Consider the following 16,117-nt stretch of genomic DNA (forward strand, 5'->3'; position numbering starts at 1 on the left):
TGGAAAGAAGCAGTTGGACTAGGCTATCCCAGTTGGGAACAAGTATGTTTAGGGTTCTGAATAGCAAGATCCTATGAGTTGTAGCATTGTTGTTGTTGTTGTTGTTGTTGTTGTTAAAAAGTATATGAGTGGATAGTAAAATTATTATTATTCATAAAATCCCAGTCCAAACTTGTTTAAAAACTGTGTGTGTGTGTGTGTGTGTGTGTAAGAATATTTGAAGGAGAAATGTATTAAAATAATAAATATGTTAAAGCCCATGTAATTAAGCATTCATGAAAGCAAAATTATTTAATCGAATGCTGGTGCTCAGGAGGAAACTTTTACAAAATAAAAATAAAAATGGTAACAATGAATATTTTTGCAGTTGGAGAAAAATTCTGATAGTCTCTCCACAGATTCCCTGACCTTTTCCTATTAAGTGACAGAGATGTGGGGGTTTCTTTGGGAGGGAAGAAAGCTTCGTTTCCTACTTTTAGCAGTCCTTGTTACACACTAACAGAATCCTGGCAGCTGGGGATCTAACTGAAACATTTTCTGTGAATGGTAAAATAGGATGGGATGACAGCCATAGTACAGTTCCTCACATGACATGCTTTCAAGCACAATGTAAGGAGTAATGGAGATGACATGGACCTTCTTAGAATCATAGGCTGCAAACCATTTAATGCCAACTTCAACCAACCGAGCATTCTCCTTGGGGGGGAAAAGTCAAGGTTCAAGGTGAAGCTACTAGGTATACCAAGAGATACGAAGGTGCTATCACTGCATATCTTTCTTACTCTTATTCTGCCCTTACAGTACATAAGAGGCACAGGAATAGGAGGAATCCCCATATCCACTATCAATAAGCTGTGTGAAGGGAAAGAAGGAAGCATTGTTCAATGCATCATAGCTAAGTAGTATTCATGTTTCTGTTGCAAACAAAAAAAATCAAGCATCTGTCATAACAAAATAGCAGGTCTGGGAAACTTTGTGTTTTTTCAGTTTTAATTTATCTAGAGAAAGTACTAGGTTTGGGGCTATTGCTTTGGGGAACTGAGGGTTGCTCTATGCATCAGCGTTGACATGAAAAGCAAGATGGTATAGGATGATCAATTTGAGTATTTATAAACTCCTCCCCATTCAAGAACATAATTTGTTCTTTAATCTAATGCATAATGGATACCAATGAAATATCAGACAATGTTTGATTAATGTATAATGGATACCAATGAAATATCAGACAATGCAGTCATAGTTGTGGCCCAAACTCTTTCTTTATTTATTGTCACAATAAAACAAATTTGCTGTAGTGGAGAAGTGCATACAGTACCTGTTATTAAAACTGCCTCTAAGGATATTTTCCCATGAAAGCGGAAAGCTACTGAAATACATTTTGAGTTCTTCCCATTCCCTGGATGCTCGTCTGTGAAGCTGGGAAATATAACATTTCATTTGCCCCTGGAGAAATCTTTCACACACATTACATTCATATATAGAGCCATCTCAAATCCTCCCCAAGCTTAAAAATCTACAAAATCCCAAAACATTTTCTTAAAGCGAACTGAAAAGAAGAAACAGTTTCTAAAATAGCAATAGAAAGAATGTTAATTTCTTTTAAATATATATTTATAGCGAGAGAGAGAACAAAAATGAAACTTGAGGGGAAACTTACTGGCGTTACAGTTTATCCTGATACAGTCTAGATGGGGAAAAATAAATGAAAGATGAAATTGCATCCTTCAAGGTAACAGCTGCAGACATCCAAAAACAATCAGTCCACCCTTCCGGGGACAGACACACGCAAAGATATGTGGCCATTTTATATTTATATACATTCTGTACAAACTCAGGAATGGCTGCATAGCTACAGTATATTCTTCAGAAACCATGTACTGTATCTAACCCAGAACTGTGTGTATGCCTCTGTGCATATGAGTGTATGTATGTGCAAAAGGAAAGAAAAAAAGAACAGAACAAAGAGAGAGAGAGAGAGAAATAAAAATATATACTATATACCACTATGTGGCAAGTCGGGAAAAGAGTGCATTGAATATTATCTAGTGATTCTAATCAATGACTGCTAATTAAAAAGAGCTGATATGTCACTTAGGAACATATAGTCTCCTTCAAAATGCCAGTCTGTCCTCCATTATATATATATATATCTCCTTCTAGGATTCTTTTAAGAAGGGCAATCTTTACACTGCTTTTTTTTTAATTACCCATGTGTCACTGCATAAATACAACACCTACCCGACAGTATACCTAGAATACTGGCTTGGAAAAAATCTGCTGGTGCAATACTTAACCCTTTCCATCACTGCTAAGGAAAGGTCTGTTCCCTTTGCAATAACCCAAAATAATTTGGGAGGAAAAAAATGTGTGTCATCACTGTTATCCAAGATGAGGAAAGGGTTAACATACTGCTCCTTGTTCCCTATCATAAAATGGCCACTTGCAAACAGCTAACCGCACGAACGCCCAGCCCAGATTTCAGTTCAGTTTGGAGTATTTTTTACAATTTTTTTTTGGGGGGGGGCAGTTGCTACAAAGACAGACAAACAGACAGCCAGTTCTTCACAGCCCCGTCTCACCTTTCTGTCTGAATGCTAGTACTGAATGATGCACCTACAGCATTCAGGAAGAAGGTGAAATAGGCAGTGCAGAGGCAGGTCTGGTCATCTTTGCCAACTCTATATGCTTCACTCAGATGTTTCAGATAGTACAAATGGATAAAAAGAAAGAAGGTAATCCTGAAAACATGTTTTGCTTTTGGTACAGTATCCCAAAGGCTGTGTACACATTAGTAGCTTAAACTGCAGCTAGGTCACTCTTTTTCTGAATTCAATTAGAAGCTGGTTTGGCGGGAAATGCCTTAAAATGTAGCCTATAATAATTTTAAAAAAACAGGATACAGGACAGATAGTGAATTTGACTGGAGGGCTCTTGATTCTTAAGGTCCCGAGCCACTGTTTCACAGTCCCAGCAATCCAGACTATATCATGTTATGTGTGGTATGTATATATAATGTTGGATAGCCAGAAACTTGGACAGTGGAGGATGTTGTATGTTTCAAGAACTCATGAAATATAATGGATAGTGCTACCTACTCTGTGCTTAGGGGAACAACTTAATACCCAATGAAAAGGACAGTCCTTCATATTAATCAGATAAAATGCATTTTTTAATTTTTTTATTTTGGAAAAGGGTGGGAGAAAAAGATGACAAGGAATCTGAGTGATCAGGAATAAACCAATCAGGAGCAGTGAAGCTGTAGAGAGTCTGTTTCCCAGCAGATCTTCTCGTAAGAAAATATGGGTTTGGTTTCGTGCGATTAGGTTTGTCATGTGTCGTCAACCGCAACAGAAAAGTGGGAGCAAACAGTCCTTGAGCATTTGGTACGATCACTACACAGAGGTGGCTATATCCCTTTTGCAGATGTGTGCTGGTGGCGTGAGAAGATATCCCAAAGAGTTGGGGGAGAGGAGGAGGATGGGAAGGAGAATATATATATAATCTCTGAGCGCAAATGGCTGTGTTTGGACATCCCGCTAAATAAAACTTTAGTGCGGTAAGAATGAATTTGGGAAAGACTTAGGCTTGTACACACAGTTTAGAAGTTCAACACCTGAATCCTAACCGTTGTTAAATAACTATGGTTTTTTTAAGCAATTCAGGTTCAGAAACCATCGTTTGAGACTGACCTCTTTCAAATAAACTATAATTAACCACATTTTGCTAGGTTTGGGCAACATGAGAAGCTAGGGTTGATCTAAAATTGAAGCGGAAGCTTCCAAACTCTTCTTCATGCCTGTACAGGAAGGGGGGGCAGGGGGGATACAACACCCTGAGGCCACCTTTGTTTTCATCACGCTAAACTATGGTTTAACATGATGTCTGAACTAAGCCAATGTTACGGTTATTAAAAATGGGTTTAAAACTGGAGTAAAAAGAATAGGCTGATAACACATTAATTCCATTTAAGGAACTTGTCTGAAGTTGCAGAAACTGCTTAGGATTCCCTCACCAACTGTTCAGTTATGATCAGCCTTTTCCTACCTCTTTTGGGTATTATGAACAGATTTACTTTGTTTAAGTTTGACATTCTGTCCCTAGCTGTCATTCCTGATTGTCTGCAAAATGGAGCAGACACTCATGATACTTTCCCTTCCACTCTTTGGGATTCTCTGGTCACTCCTCATTGCAATTTCCATTGTTTGCTCTGACTTATAAAACATCTCTGTTAGGTTTATACAACTGAGATGATACCTATCAAGGTGTGCTATTAGCAAAAGTGACAGTGCAGAAGGAGGCAGTGGCATCATCATTGGCATAGAAAAATTAAGAGAACTGGAGGTGGATGTCAGCAAAAAAAATTATATTACAAATGTTATCAATTCTATTATAATTTTTATAATAAGTAGCTACATAAGACTTCCTTCAGGGAAATGCAGGAACATACACCACAGGGCTTCAGCAGAGAAGATAGCTGGCCCATGAAAGAAGCATAAATGAATGGCTGACAAATCCAAGGTGTCACTAGTATTGCTCAAAAGGATGATGCTTAGCGCACTGTGAGATTGGGAAGTGGAGATATCTGACCACATTTCCCTGAAGGAGTCTTAGTCAAGACAAGCTGGCCATAGGTCCTGCCCCATGGCAGGAGCTTGACCGCAGTCCAGCAGGAGGGAAAGTGTGGGAGGAGGGATGAAGAAGTTAAAACATGGTACTGGTACTGCAGTGCCAGTCAACCAAACCAGAATGCTGAATATGAAGTTGGCTGTTTCTTCACAAGCAGCCATTCCTCATTCTCGCAGCACATGCTTTAACCTGCAGGGCATATTGTGGGGCATGTGGCTTGCTGAAATCTCTCTCTTTCTCTCTCTCTCCCCTCCCCCCCTTCTTCACCTCCTCCCTCCCTCCTCCTCTTCTTCTTTCTCAACAGAGGTGAGACCTCTCATATTTGGTTATCTACTCTTTACAAAGTCAGGGTCCAATATGTTGTGAGGTGTGTTGTTAAGTCAGAAAGAATGCTGCCCAAAGCTCCCATTTTGGGAAAGTCTTAACTACTCCTCAGTTAAGCAGCATATAGATACAAGAGACTCTCTTCCCTCCTCTCCTCCAAATCAACCTAACCTTCCTCTCTGTTTTTGTTTTTGCTCAAAGGTGTGGTGCAGGTGAGAAGGATATGCCAGCCCCTGAAGGCTGCTCTGTACACTCTGTTCGAAGGGCTGTTTGCTGTGCGGGCCGCAGGCTTCAGGCCTTTGAAGGGTTGAATACCATCTTTTGATATACCATGACGGATGGGGTGTAAAGAAGCTTTTACGACTTGGATACACAGCATAAAGAGATCACAGAAAAGACCTTAATAAACGGACAACCTTTGAAGAGAACCCAAATGGAATTAAAATGTGAGGGGGATGGGGGGCAAGCACAAGAACATTTTATACCATTCAAAACAGTCTTTGCCAATATGTACTTATGGCACACCAGATTATTCATATTCCAGCTATGTGATTTCCAGATTGGTTTTTTTACTTACTTGTAGTTTTTGACCATCTGTTAATTATGAGCAAGGCTACATTTATGATGTAGAACCTGTTGAGGCTCTTCAGATTTCGCTGGACTTCTAACTCCCATCCATCCCAGCCAGTATGGCCAATGGTCTGGGATGATAGAAACTATAGTTCAATGGCATCCTGACTCAAAAACTTCTTAGAACTCTCTACATCATAATTACATCATAATGGCCCAAAGAACTATCCTCCTAGGTACTGGTGTTTGAACTATCTGAGATAGTAAACGCTGCTTTTTTAAAAAGAATGTCTCATATTTTACTTGTGTCTTCAAATCTATTGTATTTTGGGCTATTTATTATGGGGGAGTATTTGTTTCAGAACCCAAGTGATATCTGAAACCTTTGCAGATCTTCACTACTGCATAATTGAGCTACTGCTCTGGAAGTCACCTTCAGAGCCCTGCAAGACTGAAGCTCCTTTTCTGCAGCAAAGCTAGAGTGATGCTGCATTTATAGCAGGTAAGAAAAGAGACCTGAAGTTTTGGCTTATTTGAGTTTCTTTGTCCACTTAAACTTCAGACAGGGGTCTCCCTTAGGATTTTTCATGCAGTGCATTTTAACATGAAATCTTAAGTAAAAGTCTGCACAATACATTCCTACACTGAGACCATCTCCAACCATGTTGAATAAGAAGTGCTGAGATAAATATGTGTGCATCCGCTACCAACTCCTGTTCCTAACCCTTCCCCCTGCAAATTTCCATTATGTCTGAAGATTTTTTAGATGAATAAGATCATGTAAAGCTACTCCCAAACAACTGACATACATTCATGATCTTGTGAAATTGTTAGGGAACTCCTGAGGAGGACTGAAGGTTAAGCACTGGTATCTCCGTCAGCTGCATTGTGAGGCTGGGTTTCCTATTATGAGCAATGGTGACCTCATGCAATATCACATTTGCCAAGCTATGACCTGATCAACAGAAAAGCTTATAGTGGTTATGAACATAGTAACATCTGGAGTTTTAACACAGCCTCTCAAGTGAGGCCCTCAGAACATGCAACAGCAACGTCCACAGCTATGACTCATGGCTTCTCTTTGAGGCAGGCAAATATAATCAACCAGATGTAAGTATTTTCACTTTCCATTAGGGACAGAGGAAAGAATATTGCCTATGCCAGGCCCTCCATCTCTTAATAATTGCTACCTTCTGCCAATGGCAGAAAATGAAGGCATTTGTTTTCTAGGAAACAAAAAATGAAGCTTTTTGATTTATAGAAAACACTTTATATGAATATGAAATATCAGCGAATGGACTGAGAAAGGGGCACAGAAGTTGCCTGGTTACAGCAGTGTCAGAGAAGAAAGCAGCAACATACTGAAATTTTCCTTTCAGTACTTTAGAGTGGATGATACTGAAGGAACAGGGGGCCTTTGAGCCTAGAGGAGTGAACAGAGGTGGAATCTCCTGTGCTCTTTGTATTGTTTGGGGACTGGGGGTGTTTTCTTTATGAGCAAATGCAGTATATTGTTCATTGTTATTGGGGCTGGATGTAAAAAGGTGCTACACATCATTCTAATGCAATTTAATACAAGCATGCAAATATTAGGGGAAAGGATTAACACCCCCTGTTCTGCAATCCAAATAAGTTTCTGTATCTAAAATTGTTTACATGCATAACTTGCTTTGGGTAGGTGGGTGGCAGGCAATCTCTCTGAATATATTTCTCCATTTAATTAGCACATATTCATTTATATCTGAAATTCATTCCCTAGTTGTCAGCTTATTTAAAAAAAAAATGTTGTACAATATTTGATAGCATAAGTCCTGAAAATTAACAACCACACTTCCTATATGAACCTAAAACTCATTGGGCGATAAAAGGAATGCTTGAAATATAAAACACTGGCCTCTTAAAAACACTGTAGCTATATAGACCCTTCCCTCTATGGTTTTGTCATTTTTTGTCAAACACTTTTGACTGTTTTGAATAGTAATAGAGAGGCTGGATCAAATGAGGATGTGATTGATCAAAAGATGGACTGAATAGCATGTCTTACATAAAGCTAACCAGTTCAGGAACAAGAAAGGAAACTTAAACAAAAACAAAAACCAGACTTAAAAATCACATTACCCATAACCAGGAATTAACATAAAAACACCATGCAATGGTCACTGGAGAAATTATTTCTCCATCATTAATACGGTTACAGAATACATCAGCGACTATTTATAATTCAATTAAACCAAACTGGGGGCTGGGGGAGCAGGGAAGGGGGAGACGGACAAGAAAACAAAACAAGTTCAAAACTGAAAGCTGGAGGTGGAGGGGGGCAATCTCTGTACAATACCTAGATTGACCATGAGTTTGACACGGCCTCCATCCAGCTCTAGCCTCAGGGTATCGGCTGAATCACGGGATGTGGTGGCCATCAGGAGCCCGTAAGCCCGCTGAGACATGAAGCGGAAGGACACATCCTCTGCCTCTGTGTGCATGACCATCGGCATAATGATCTTCATGTACATGCTGCCATCATAACTCAGAATCGATGCCTCTGAAAAAACAAAGGAAAATAAAAATTAATTGCTATCAGCTCTGTGCCCCCCAGATCTTGAAGAATCCCTCAGTTCTTAGAACACACCACAGATACATTGCTTCACTATGCATTACTATATGTAATTGGCCGTGAGATCTTTAATGGGAAGTATTGTTGCGTTGTGAAGGGACGCAGGTGGCACTGTGGGTTAAACCACAGAGCCTAGGGCTTGCCGATCAGAAGGTCAGCAGTTCGAATCCCTGCGACGGGGTGAGCTCCCGTTGCTCGGTCCCTGCTCCTGCCAACCTAGCAGTTCGAAAGCACGTCAAAGTGCAAGTAGGTAAATAGGTACCGCTACAGCGGGAAGGTAAACGGCGTTTCCATGTGCTGCTCTAGTTCACCAGAAGCGGCTTTGTCATGCTGGCCACATGACCTGGAAGCTGTACGCCGGCTCCCTCGGCCAATAACACGAGATGAGCACCACAACCCCAGAGTCGGTCACGACTGGACCTAATGGTCAGGGGTCCCTTTACCTTTTATTGTTGTGTTGAGTTTATTGTGTTGCACGCTGAAAACAACAGGGAAGCTAGATCACCCCAAATACTGAGATGATGCATACATATTGAATAAGCTCTGTCCCCATCTTTCTTAGCATTAACACAAACAACATAAACAAACAGCTGTGTGGGTACTGGCTGAGGCATGCCTGCAATTGTAAGTATGTATATCAGCACTATAGTGTTTTGCTGACACACACAGTCATCAAAATTCTAGTCGCCAAACATATTGCCTATCACTTTTAGTTTCTCTCAGTTTCTCATTATTCAAAACTAAAGTGCAATTCTCTATATTTCCACATCCGTTTGCAATTTGCTTAAAAAAAGAAATCCTCGTGAAAATTCACCAGCATTTCAATGTTAATTTCTCCTAATTTACACAATTCTGTATGCAGTTTTGCCAAACATACACATCTGTGCAAAGCAGTGTTCCCTAAAGAAATGAACATGTTGACATGTTATTTTTACTTATATATGCATTTTTATGAACACTTTATCAAAATATACACATGTTTTTACCTGGTTGGAGAACTGCATTGCAAAATTCAGAGAAGTGAAAATTTGGAAGGATGGCTGTGTGTTGATTCATGTATTGTATGGGAACATGTGTGTTAGGTAGCTTTGTTTTAAAATGTGAACTGAACTGAATTGCAGCCAATTGAACTGATGTGCAAAGTAAGGCTGCAGACGCAGCAGTCTCCTCAGATGCACACAAACTGTTGCCTCTCTTCACCTACACACCATTTGCCAGGAGTTCAATCCAGCTGTGGGTCACAGAAGAAAAGCCGTGCTCCCTTTTCACAAGGTGCTGCTGCAGAGAAGCAAAGCGCAGCATGCTAAATGCAATTCCAATCGCTTTCACTTCTGCACTCCCAATACTGCCGCTTCCAGCTGCTAGTAGAACAAAATGTACTCTATATTATACACACACTTACTGGCTGCATGTAAAGAAAGACAGTCGCACACACCTCCCTGCTCTTGCTGTGGATTGTATTAGGAAGTGAAGTCAAGTATGAAATGGCTCTTTTTGACACTTTCAGCTCGAATGTGCCCTGCCGGAAACTGTCTGTGCCACTGTCTGGGCATGTGTGTAGAGCTGGCAAGTATCAGTGCATGTGGTGCCAGTGAGCATGGGGATTAATCGGCAATAAGAGTACTCAAATCCTTTCTTTCTTTCCTATTTACAGATAGATAGATGGCACGGTGAAAGCCATTTTGCTGCTTCAGAGATCTGAAAACATTAGGCAGCCCTTTGAAACCAGTGAATGGTATTGAGAGGGGAGATATGGCCCCACTCTTTGCTTAAGATGTATATTGATTGGTTCAGGAGGGATAGTCTGAATGGGTTATGGTTATATACAGAGGGTGCACATGATTCAGAGATGTGTGCAGATGGTGTTGCTAGATGTAGGGTGGGGTAATGGTAGAGTGTTAGACTAGGACCTGGGAGACCAGGGTTCAAATCCCCTCTCAGCCATGAAGCTCACTGGCTGACCTACCTCACACGGTTCCTGGGTTGTGCTAACAGTTAAACTCCTTAGGCTGCATTACACTTTGATTTACAGTTTAAACATAGTCATGGCTTCTCCCAAATAATAATGAGGAAAAGCACATTCTGCAACAAAGCAGATTTTCTATGGGAGTTATTTTTCATCTGAGTGCCCCCAGGACCTGGCTACTCTTATGTAGCTAAGTAGGAGGGAAGGGAATATTGTTCATAAACATTTCACACAGTCTGCAACAACTATCATTACTATCCTTATTAAAGTGCCAAGTATATACTTGCAAAGCAAGAAAAGAATTGCTTTCATAATGTATGATTGAGGCTGCATCCACAGAGTTGTTAGGAGATCCTGTTCCCCTCTCAGAGCTGCATTTCTCAGAGTGATTTAACAACCAGTCCCTCTCTCCCAGGGAATTGTAGCTCTGTGAGGGAAATTAAGAGTTTTCTAACAACTTTCAGCACTCTTAACAAACGGCAGTTCCTAGAATTTTTTTGGCGGGGAGGGAGGATTCATGATAATGATATGAGTGATTATAATGTATAGTGCAGATCTCATGTGCTGGATCATCACCTTGTCATGGTGAGTGGGCTTGCCCATTCCTATGACCCTTGAGAGTGAAGCCTTCAGGAATCTCGTGCTCCCAGCAGGGTCACCCAAGGTGGTAAGGTCAAAGGGAAGGAGCTAGACAAAGAATGATCCAAAGAAGTCCTCAATGGCAGAACAGGTGGGTGATAACAAGCGGTATGTTACAACGGCTGTGAAGGCGGATGAAGGCTGCAGCAGATAGGATCTACCGGTTTGTTGTGACTACTCATGCCATCGGAACAGAGCCCTACTGTGAAGACTGTGCATTGGTTAGCATGCACTGATCTACACACATAAAACAAATTCATGCACAGGTGTCTTCCAAAAACTCAACCCCAACCCCAAAAGTCCCATGGTGATCGGCAAATGGTAACGGGGGCAGGATCATGAAATCTGGAAGCCCCTAGTCATGAACAGGCACATGGGCGGTGGATACAGATTCAGTCGTTCTGACTCAAGGAATGAGGCAGTTGAGCAGCTCGGCAGCTATATCCATGACTGAGCAACCCTTTGTAGGATCCACTCTGCACACCCTGAAAAGGGGGAGGGGCTAGAAAAGGTGCCCTAAACATAGTCTGCCTCCCTTTCCCCCTGACTGGATTACCGCGCCCAGTGGGGTCACCACCTAGCGGTCGTAAAAGACAATTGAACTTTGGAACATGAAATATATGGACTTTGTCAGATAACACAAACAGCGAGCGTCCTGAACACAGAACTGCCATCATTGCAAGAGAGCTGTGGCGTTCTAACATCGTTATTGCAGCGCTTCAAGAGACTCAAAGAGCAGGTGAGGGACAACTGAAAGAAGAAACAAGAGGCTACACATTCTTCTGGAAAGGTCTATCTGAACATGAACATCGAATACATGGGGTAGGCTTCACTATCAAAAATGACCTTGTGAAGCTCCTGTCAGAAGTCCCTACCGGCATTAATGAGCGGCTCTCAACCCATCATTCCACAAAAGAAGAAAACAGGGTGAGGAGCGGAGATAGCCAAACAATGTGGATAAATAGAACCAACGTGGCGTGCATGTTGTAGTCCAACATCTGTAGGGCTGACTAAAGCTGAATTGGCTGAATGGCAGAAGGAGCATCTGTAGCATTTCCCTCATCTGTAGAAATCAGTGGTTTTGGGCTGAGTCTCATGGAACTTTGAGTAAAAAGATAAATTGAGTCTTTTCATGTGCTACTGTTCAACAGTTATGTCTGGTGGCTGTCTGTTTTCATAAAAAGAGCACAGAAAAGAAGACAAAGGGAAGGAAGAATGTATATAAACAAGGTATCAAATGCATTCCCTGAATTTTTGCAAGTCTACCATTATCCTCATTGGCTTGACCTTAAAGTCAAAACCCTGTAAGATTCAGTAGCTATAATTATTAAGAAGAGCATTAGCACTTGTAAGCCTGCCTTGGGACAAAATATGGTGTTCCTCTTTTAGATATTAAACTATCTATTTTTATAAAATCCCTATATCTACAGCAAAAGGGGAATGTTATTAAATTGTTAGAACTTGGCATTATTCCTTTCAGGGCTTTGCTCATGGGGGCAGGTGGGGGGAAGAAGAGAAGCAGACCAGAAAGGAAGGTTCAAGAACATTAGGAAAGGCCGTGGAAACATTGCAGATGGAGGAAACGGTTGCTGGTAAATGTTATTACTAGCCCAGAGACGTGGGGAGCGGGAGGCTGTAGCCTTGCTGAATCTTGGCAGGCACATGAGGGAGCCAAAAGGGAGCATTAGAGCTCCTCCTGAAGCGGGCTCCAAATGTCAATCTAACATTTGCAGAAGTGCGCGAAACTGTTTTGAGAAGAAATATTGGACGAGAAGGTCAAGGCTGGAAAAGTTGTTCAAAGTCAGCAAGCCAAATGAGAAGAACACCATAAGCTGAAACTGTGCTTTAAGAATCCATTCCTTCTTCCATAACTGTGGGGCAAAGGTATAAAGCCACATTTAAGATGCAGAGAAAGGGCTTTCTCATCAGGTCGATTCTGAGACAGCATGCTTCTGAATACCAGTTGCTGCGAATCTCAGGTGGGCAGGGTGCTATTGGACTCATGTTCTGCTTGCATGCTTCCCAGGGGCATCTGGTTGGCCACTATGACAAAGTGGAAAGGTGTTTAGAAGAGGGGTAACTCTCTACTGCTTGGCCTACCATGCCACACCCACCACCACACGCCAAAGACCTTTGGGGGACCTACTCCAGCCTTGGCTGAGCTGGCTTCTGCTGAGCTGGCTGAGCCCCAGTTGAGCCAGGATAGGGCACTTACACCTGTGCACCTCCAGCTGAACCAGAATGGGAAACTCACCTGACTCAGACATAGATCTACCTATTCCAAACACAAACTTTCCCACTTATCCTGGGCAATCTTGGCTTTGGATTGTTCCCTACAAAATCTTATGAATTTAATAGCCTTAGGACAGCTCAAGCTACCAATAAAGAGCTATTTGTGGCTTTGCATGATTGAACAAATAAAGTAATGAAGCACAACAAACCGTGTGACCCATGAGTGAAATGCTACATTTGTATTTGCCAGAAGAAATTCAGAAGCATGAGAAAGACAGAGATGATTAAATTTTCCTTAAATGAAACAGCCCTGCTTGTAAACTAGTGATTTATTTATTTTTTAAGTCTGACAAATAAATCAGCTTTTGGGAAGTGTTATGGAGCAGAGCAGGCAGCAATTAGGCAGATAATGACAGCATTGCTAGCTTGGGGGGGAAGTACAGTATACCATTTAATTTGGGGTTCCAAGCTGCACCTTCCAAACTTAAAAATACAAGTTCAACTATATGGTGTTTATAACACCAGGAGGTGGGAGGACGGTTCTGCACATCCCTTTCTTACCCCATCAAAGTACTGCCACTTTTCTCTTGCATAACTTTTGTAAAGCTGTAAAATTGCCGGGTGGCGACTGTCTGAAAGCACTTCAGACAAATGGCAATATTACTCTACAGAAGGGTGTCATCAATAGGATAGTAAGTTGGGCCCACTGCAGCTTCTAATCAGCTCATCAATAGTGATGTGATGACTCTTTTTCTCCTTAAGTACAAGGCCAATTTGTTTCACAGCATTACTGTGAGGAGAATTGAAAGAGAGGAAGAGATGTCTATTTTCTGCAGGCCAGACCTGGCAGAAACGCAAAGGACAAGATGCATCCCCTCCCACAACTGGCCCTTGAATATTACTTCAACACTGGCAGGAGAGCAGCAGCCTCCACTGCAGATGAGGGCAGCAGGTCAGCTGAGGGACCATGGGGCAAGCCACCCACAATGCTTTCTCCTGCAACACCTGAGCACCACTCTCCCTACCCTCGCCCCTGCAACAGTTTCTGCCACCTGAATCAGGCACCTCACTCTGCCTTATGGTAGGGCCAGCCCTGCCAGAGGCTAACAGTGCAATGCAGGCAGTGGTAATAGATGATCAGCAGCACATATATATGGGAAATCAGCCATGAGTGCTCACTGGAAGGACAGATCGTGAAGCTGAGGCTCCAATACTTTGGCCACCTCATGAGAAGAGAAGAATCCTTGGAAAAGACCCTGATGTGGGGAAAGATTGAGGGCACTAGGAGAAGGGGACGGCAGAGGACGAGATGGTTGGACAGTGTTCTCGAAGCTATGAACATGAGTCTGACCAAACTGCGGGAGGCAGTGGAAGACAGGAGTGCCTGGCGTGCTCTGGTCCATGGGGTCATGAAGAGTTGGACACGACTAAACGACAACAACATATATGGCTTTCATGTATAATATGGGAAACTTTCCCCAAAATGAAGCTTTGGGGCAGAATATAATGAGTCCTGTCATCAGAAGCCCTGTGCAAAGACTTCTGCTTGTGCAATGGGCTTACCCCACTGTCCCCTCTCACCTCCTATTTACTTAGGGAGGGGGGGTCTGAAGAACCTATGCAACAGCACATGGGGGGAGGGAGGAGAGGGGAAATTATTCCATCTGGCCAGCTGAAATGCTTGCCCTGACTGAATGATCGCCCTAGTGCAAAGACTTTGGTTTTTGAATCAAGCAATCCTTTCCTCTTGGTGTGCCACAGCCAGAGCCTCCCACCGGGGAAAGTCTCCCACTGCAGGTGTCAGTCCACTGATGAAGAGACATGTTCATCACTTCCTAACGCTTTGCAGATGCTGGATCTTAGATTGCCTCTGAGCATGTGCAGAGAGTATTTCTACCAATATTATGTGGCTACAGAAAACCTAGATAAGTCAAGGATTTGGGGGAAGAGTATTTAGGGAAGAATGTTCAACTCCAAAGTGTGTTTCAGCCTCCTTTCCAAGCTTTATAGAAAGTAAGCACTAACTACAGCATTTGCTAAACAGATTAGAGCCACCAGATTCGCATTGGAAGCAATATGTAGTACAAGGGTTGGCAACAACTCAGCACCTGGCCCTTAAGAAAATAATACACACATACTCTTACCTACTTATTTATTTTAATATCCAGATTTGGTTGCTAATCACTACAGTATTATAATAACATTTGGTTTAGCCCTATGTCAAACACATACTTATAGATCATCGCTGAAGGGGTTAAGATGGGAGGGAATTCCTTTTCTATTGCAATCTTGATGTGGTGAAGAAATGGATCAGAACATAGTTATCCCTCAGTTTTCACATTTCTCTGAATTTTGTAATACAATTATTGGCTCCCCTCCTCAGTGCTGCATGTGATCTATACAGAGCACCCCCACATCTACAAAGAGTTTCCTTGGGAATGAAATGAGTGAAGTGGAATAACATAATGACTATGTAAGTTGCATATATTGTGTAATGTTTACCACAGAGGACTGACAGACAAATGATATCATTTTTGGCAGAAGACAAACTGCAGTAGAACGGAAGCAGTGCTGCATGTGATGTATACAGAGCAGAAGGGGGCACAGTGCCTTCTAACACCCCTAAGTTGGGACTGACTGCATACAACATAGTGTTACTACAGCACTTCCATTGGCTGACTAAGCATGATTAACATTACATTGTTCTAAATTTCTTTTTCTCTTTTATCACTTTCATTTTCTTAATTGGTAGGGCTACATTATTTATTTAGCAAGCAACTCTGGTTCATTTATTTCACCAGGAAGCTGAATTTTTTTTTAAAAAAAGATAAATCATGACCCACCCATACATTTAGAACTTAACCGCAGGAATAACTCAGATGCATTGGCTGATTAATTTCATACTAACAGTGAGTGGCTTGTGGAATCCAGGCAGCAACACCAGGATAAAATCTTTCCTGTCTGAAGAATGCATGCCAAAAAAACCAAATACCCACTTCAAAAGAAGGGGAACAACAGTATAACTGTCCAACCACACATTCAAGTGAGAAACTTGGCATAATTACTCCAGCCCTCCTAGCCAGTTATGTTGCGGACTAAGGCCCCAATCCATAGAATCATAGAATCATAGAGTTGGAAGAGACCACAAG

At 41.8% G+C, this 16,117-nt stretch overlaps 1 protein-coding gene across 1 annotated transcript in view; it reads right to left on the minus strand.

Moving 5' to 3' along the window:
* NRXN3 (neurexin 3) overlaps positions 1–16,117 on the minus strand; it is a 1,204,733-nt gene that overhangs the window by 789,946 nt on the left and 398,670 nt on the right. Inside the window, exon 7 of the mRNA XM_060282978.1 lies at positions 7,856–8,059. Coding sequence (XP_060138961.1) covers positions 7,856–8,059 — 204 coding nt within the window. The remainder of the gene's footprint in view (positions 1–7,855; positions 8,060–16,117) is intronic.

The sequence above is a fragment of the Zootoca vivipara genome, chromosome 1 (assembly GCF_963506605.1).
Source record: "Zootoca vivipara chromosome 1, rZooViv1.1, whole genome shotgun sequence".
Taxonomy (NCBI): Eukaryota; Metazoa; Chordata; class Lepidosauria; order Squamata; family Lacertidae; genus Zootoca; species Zootoca vivipara.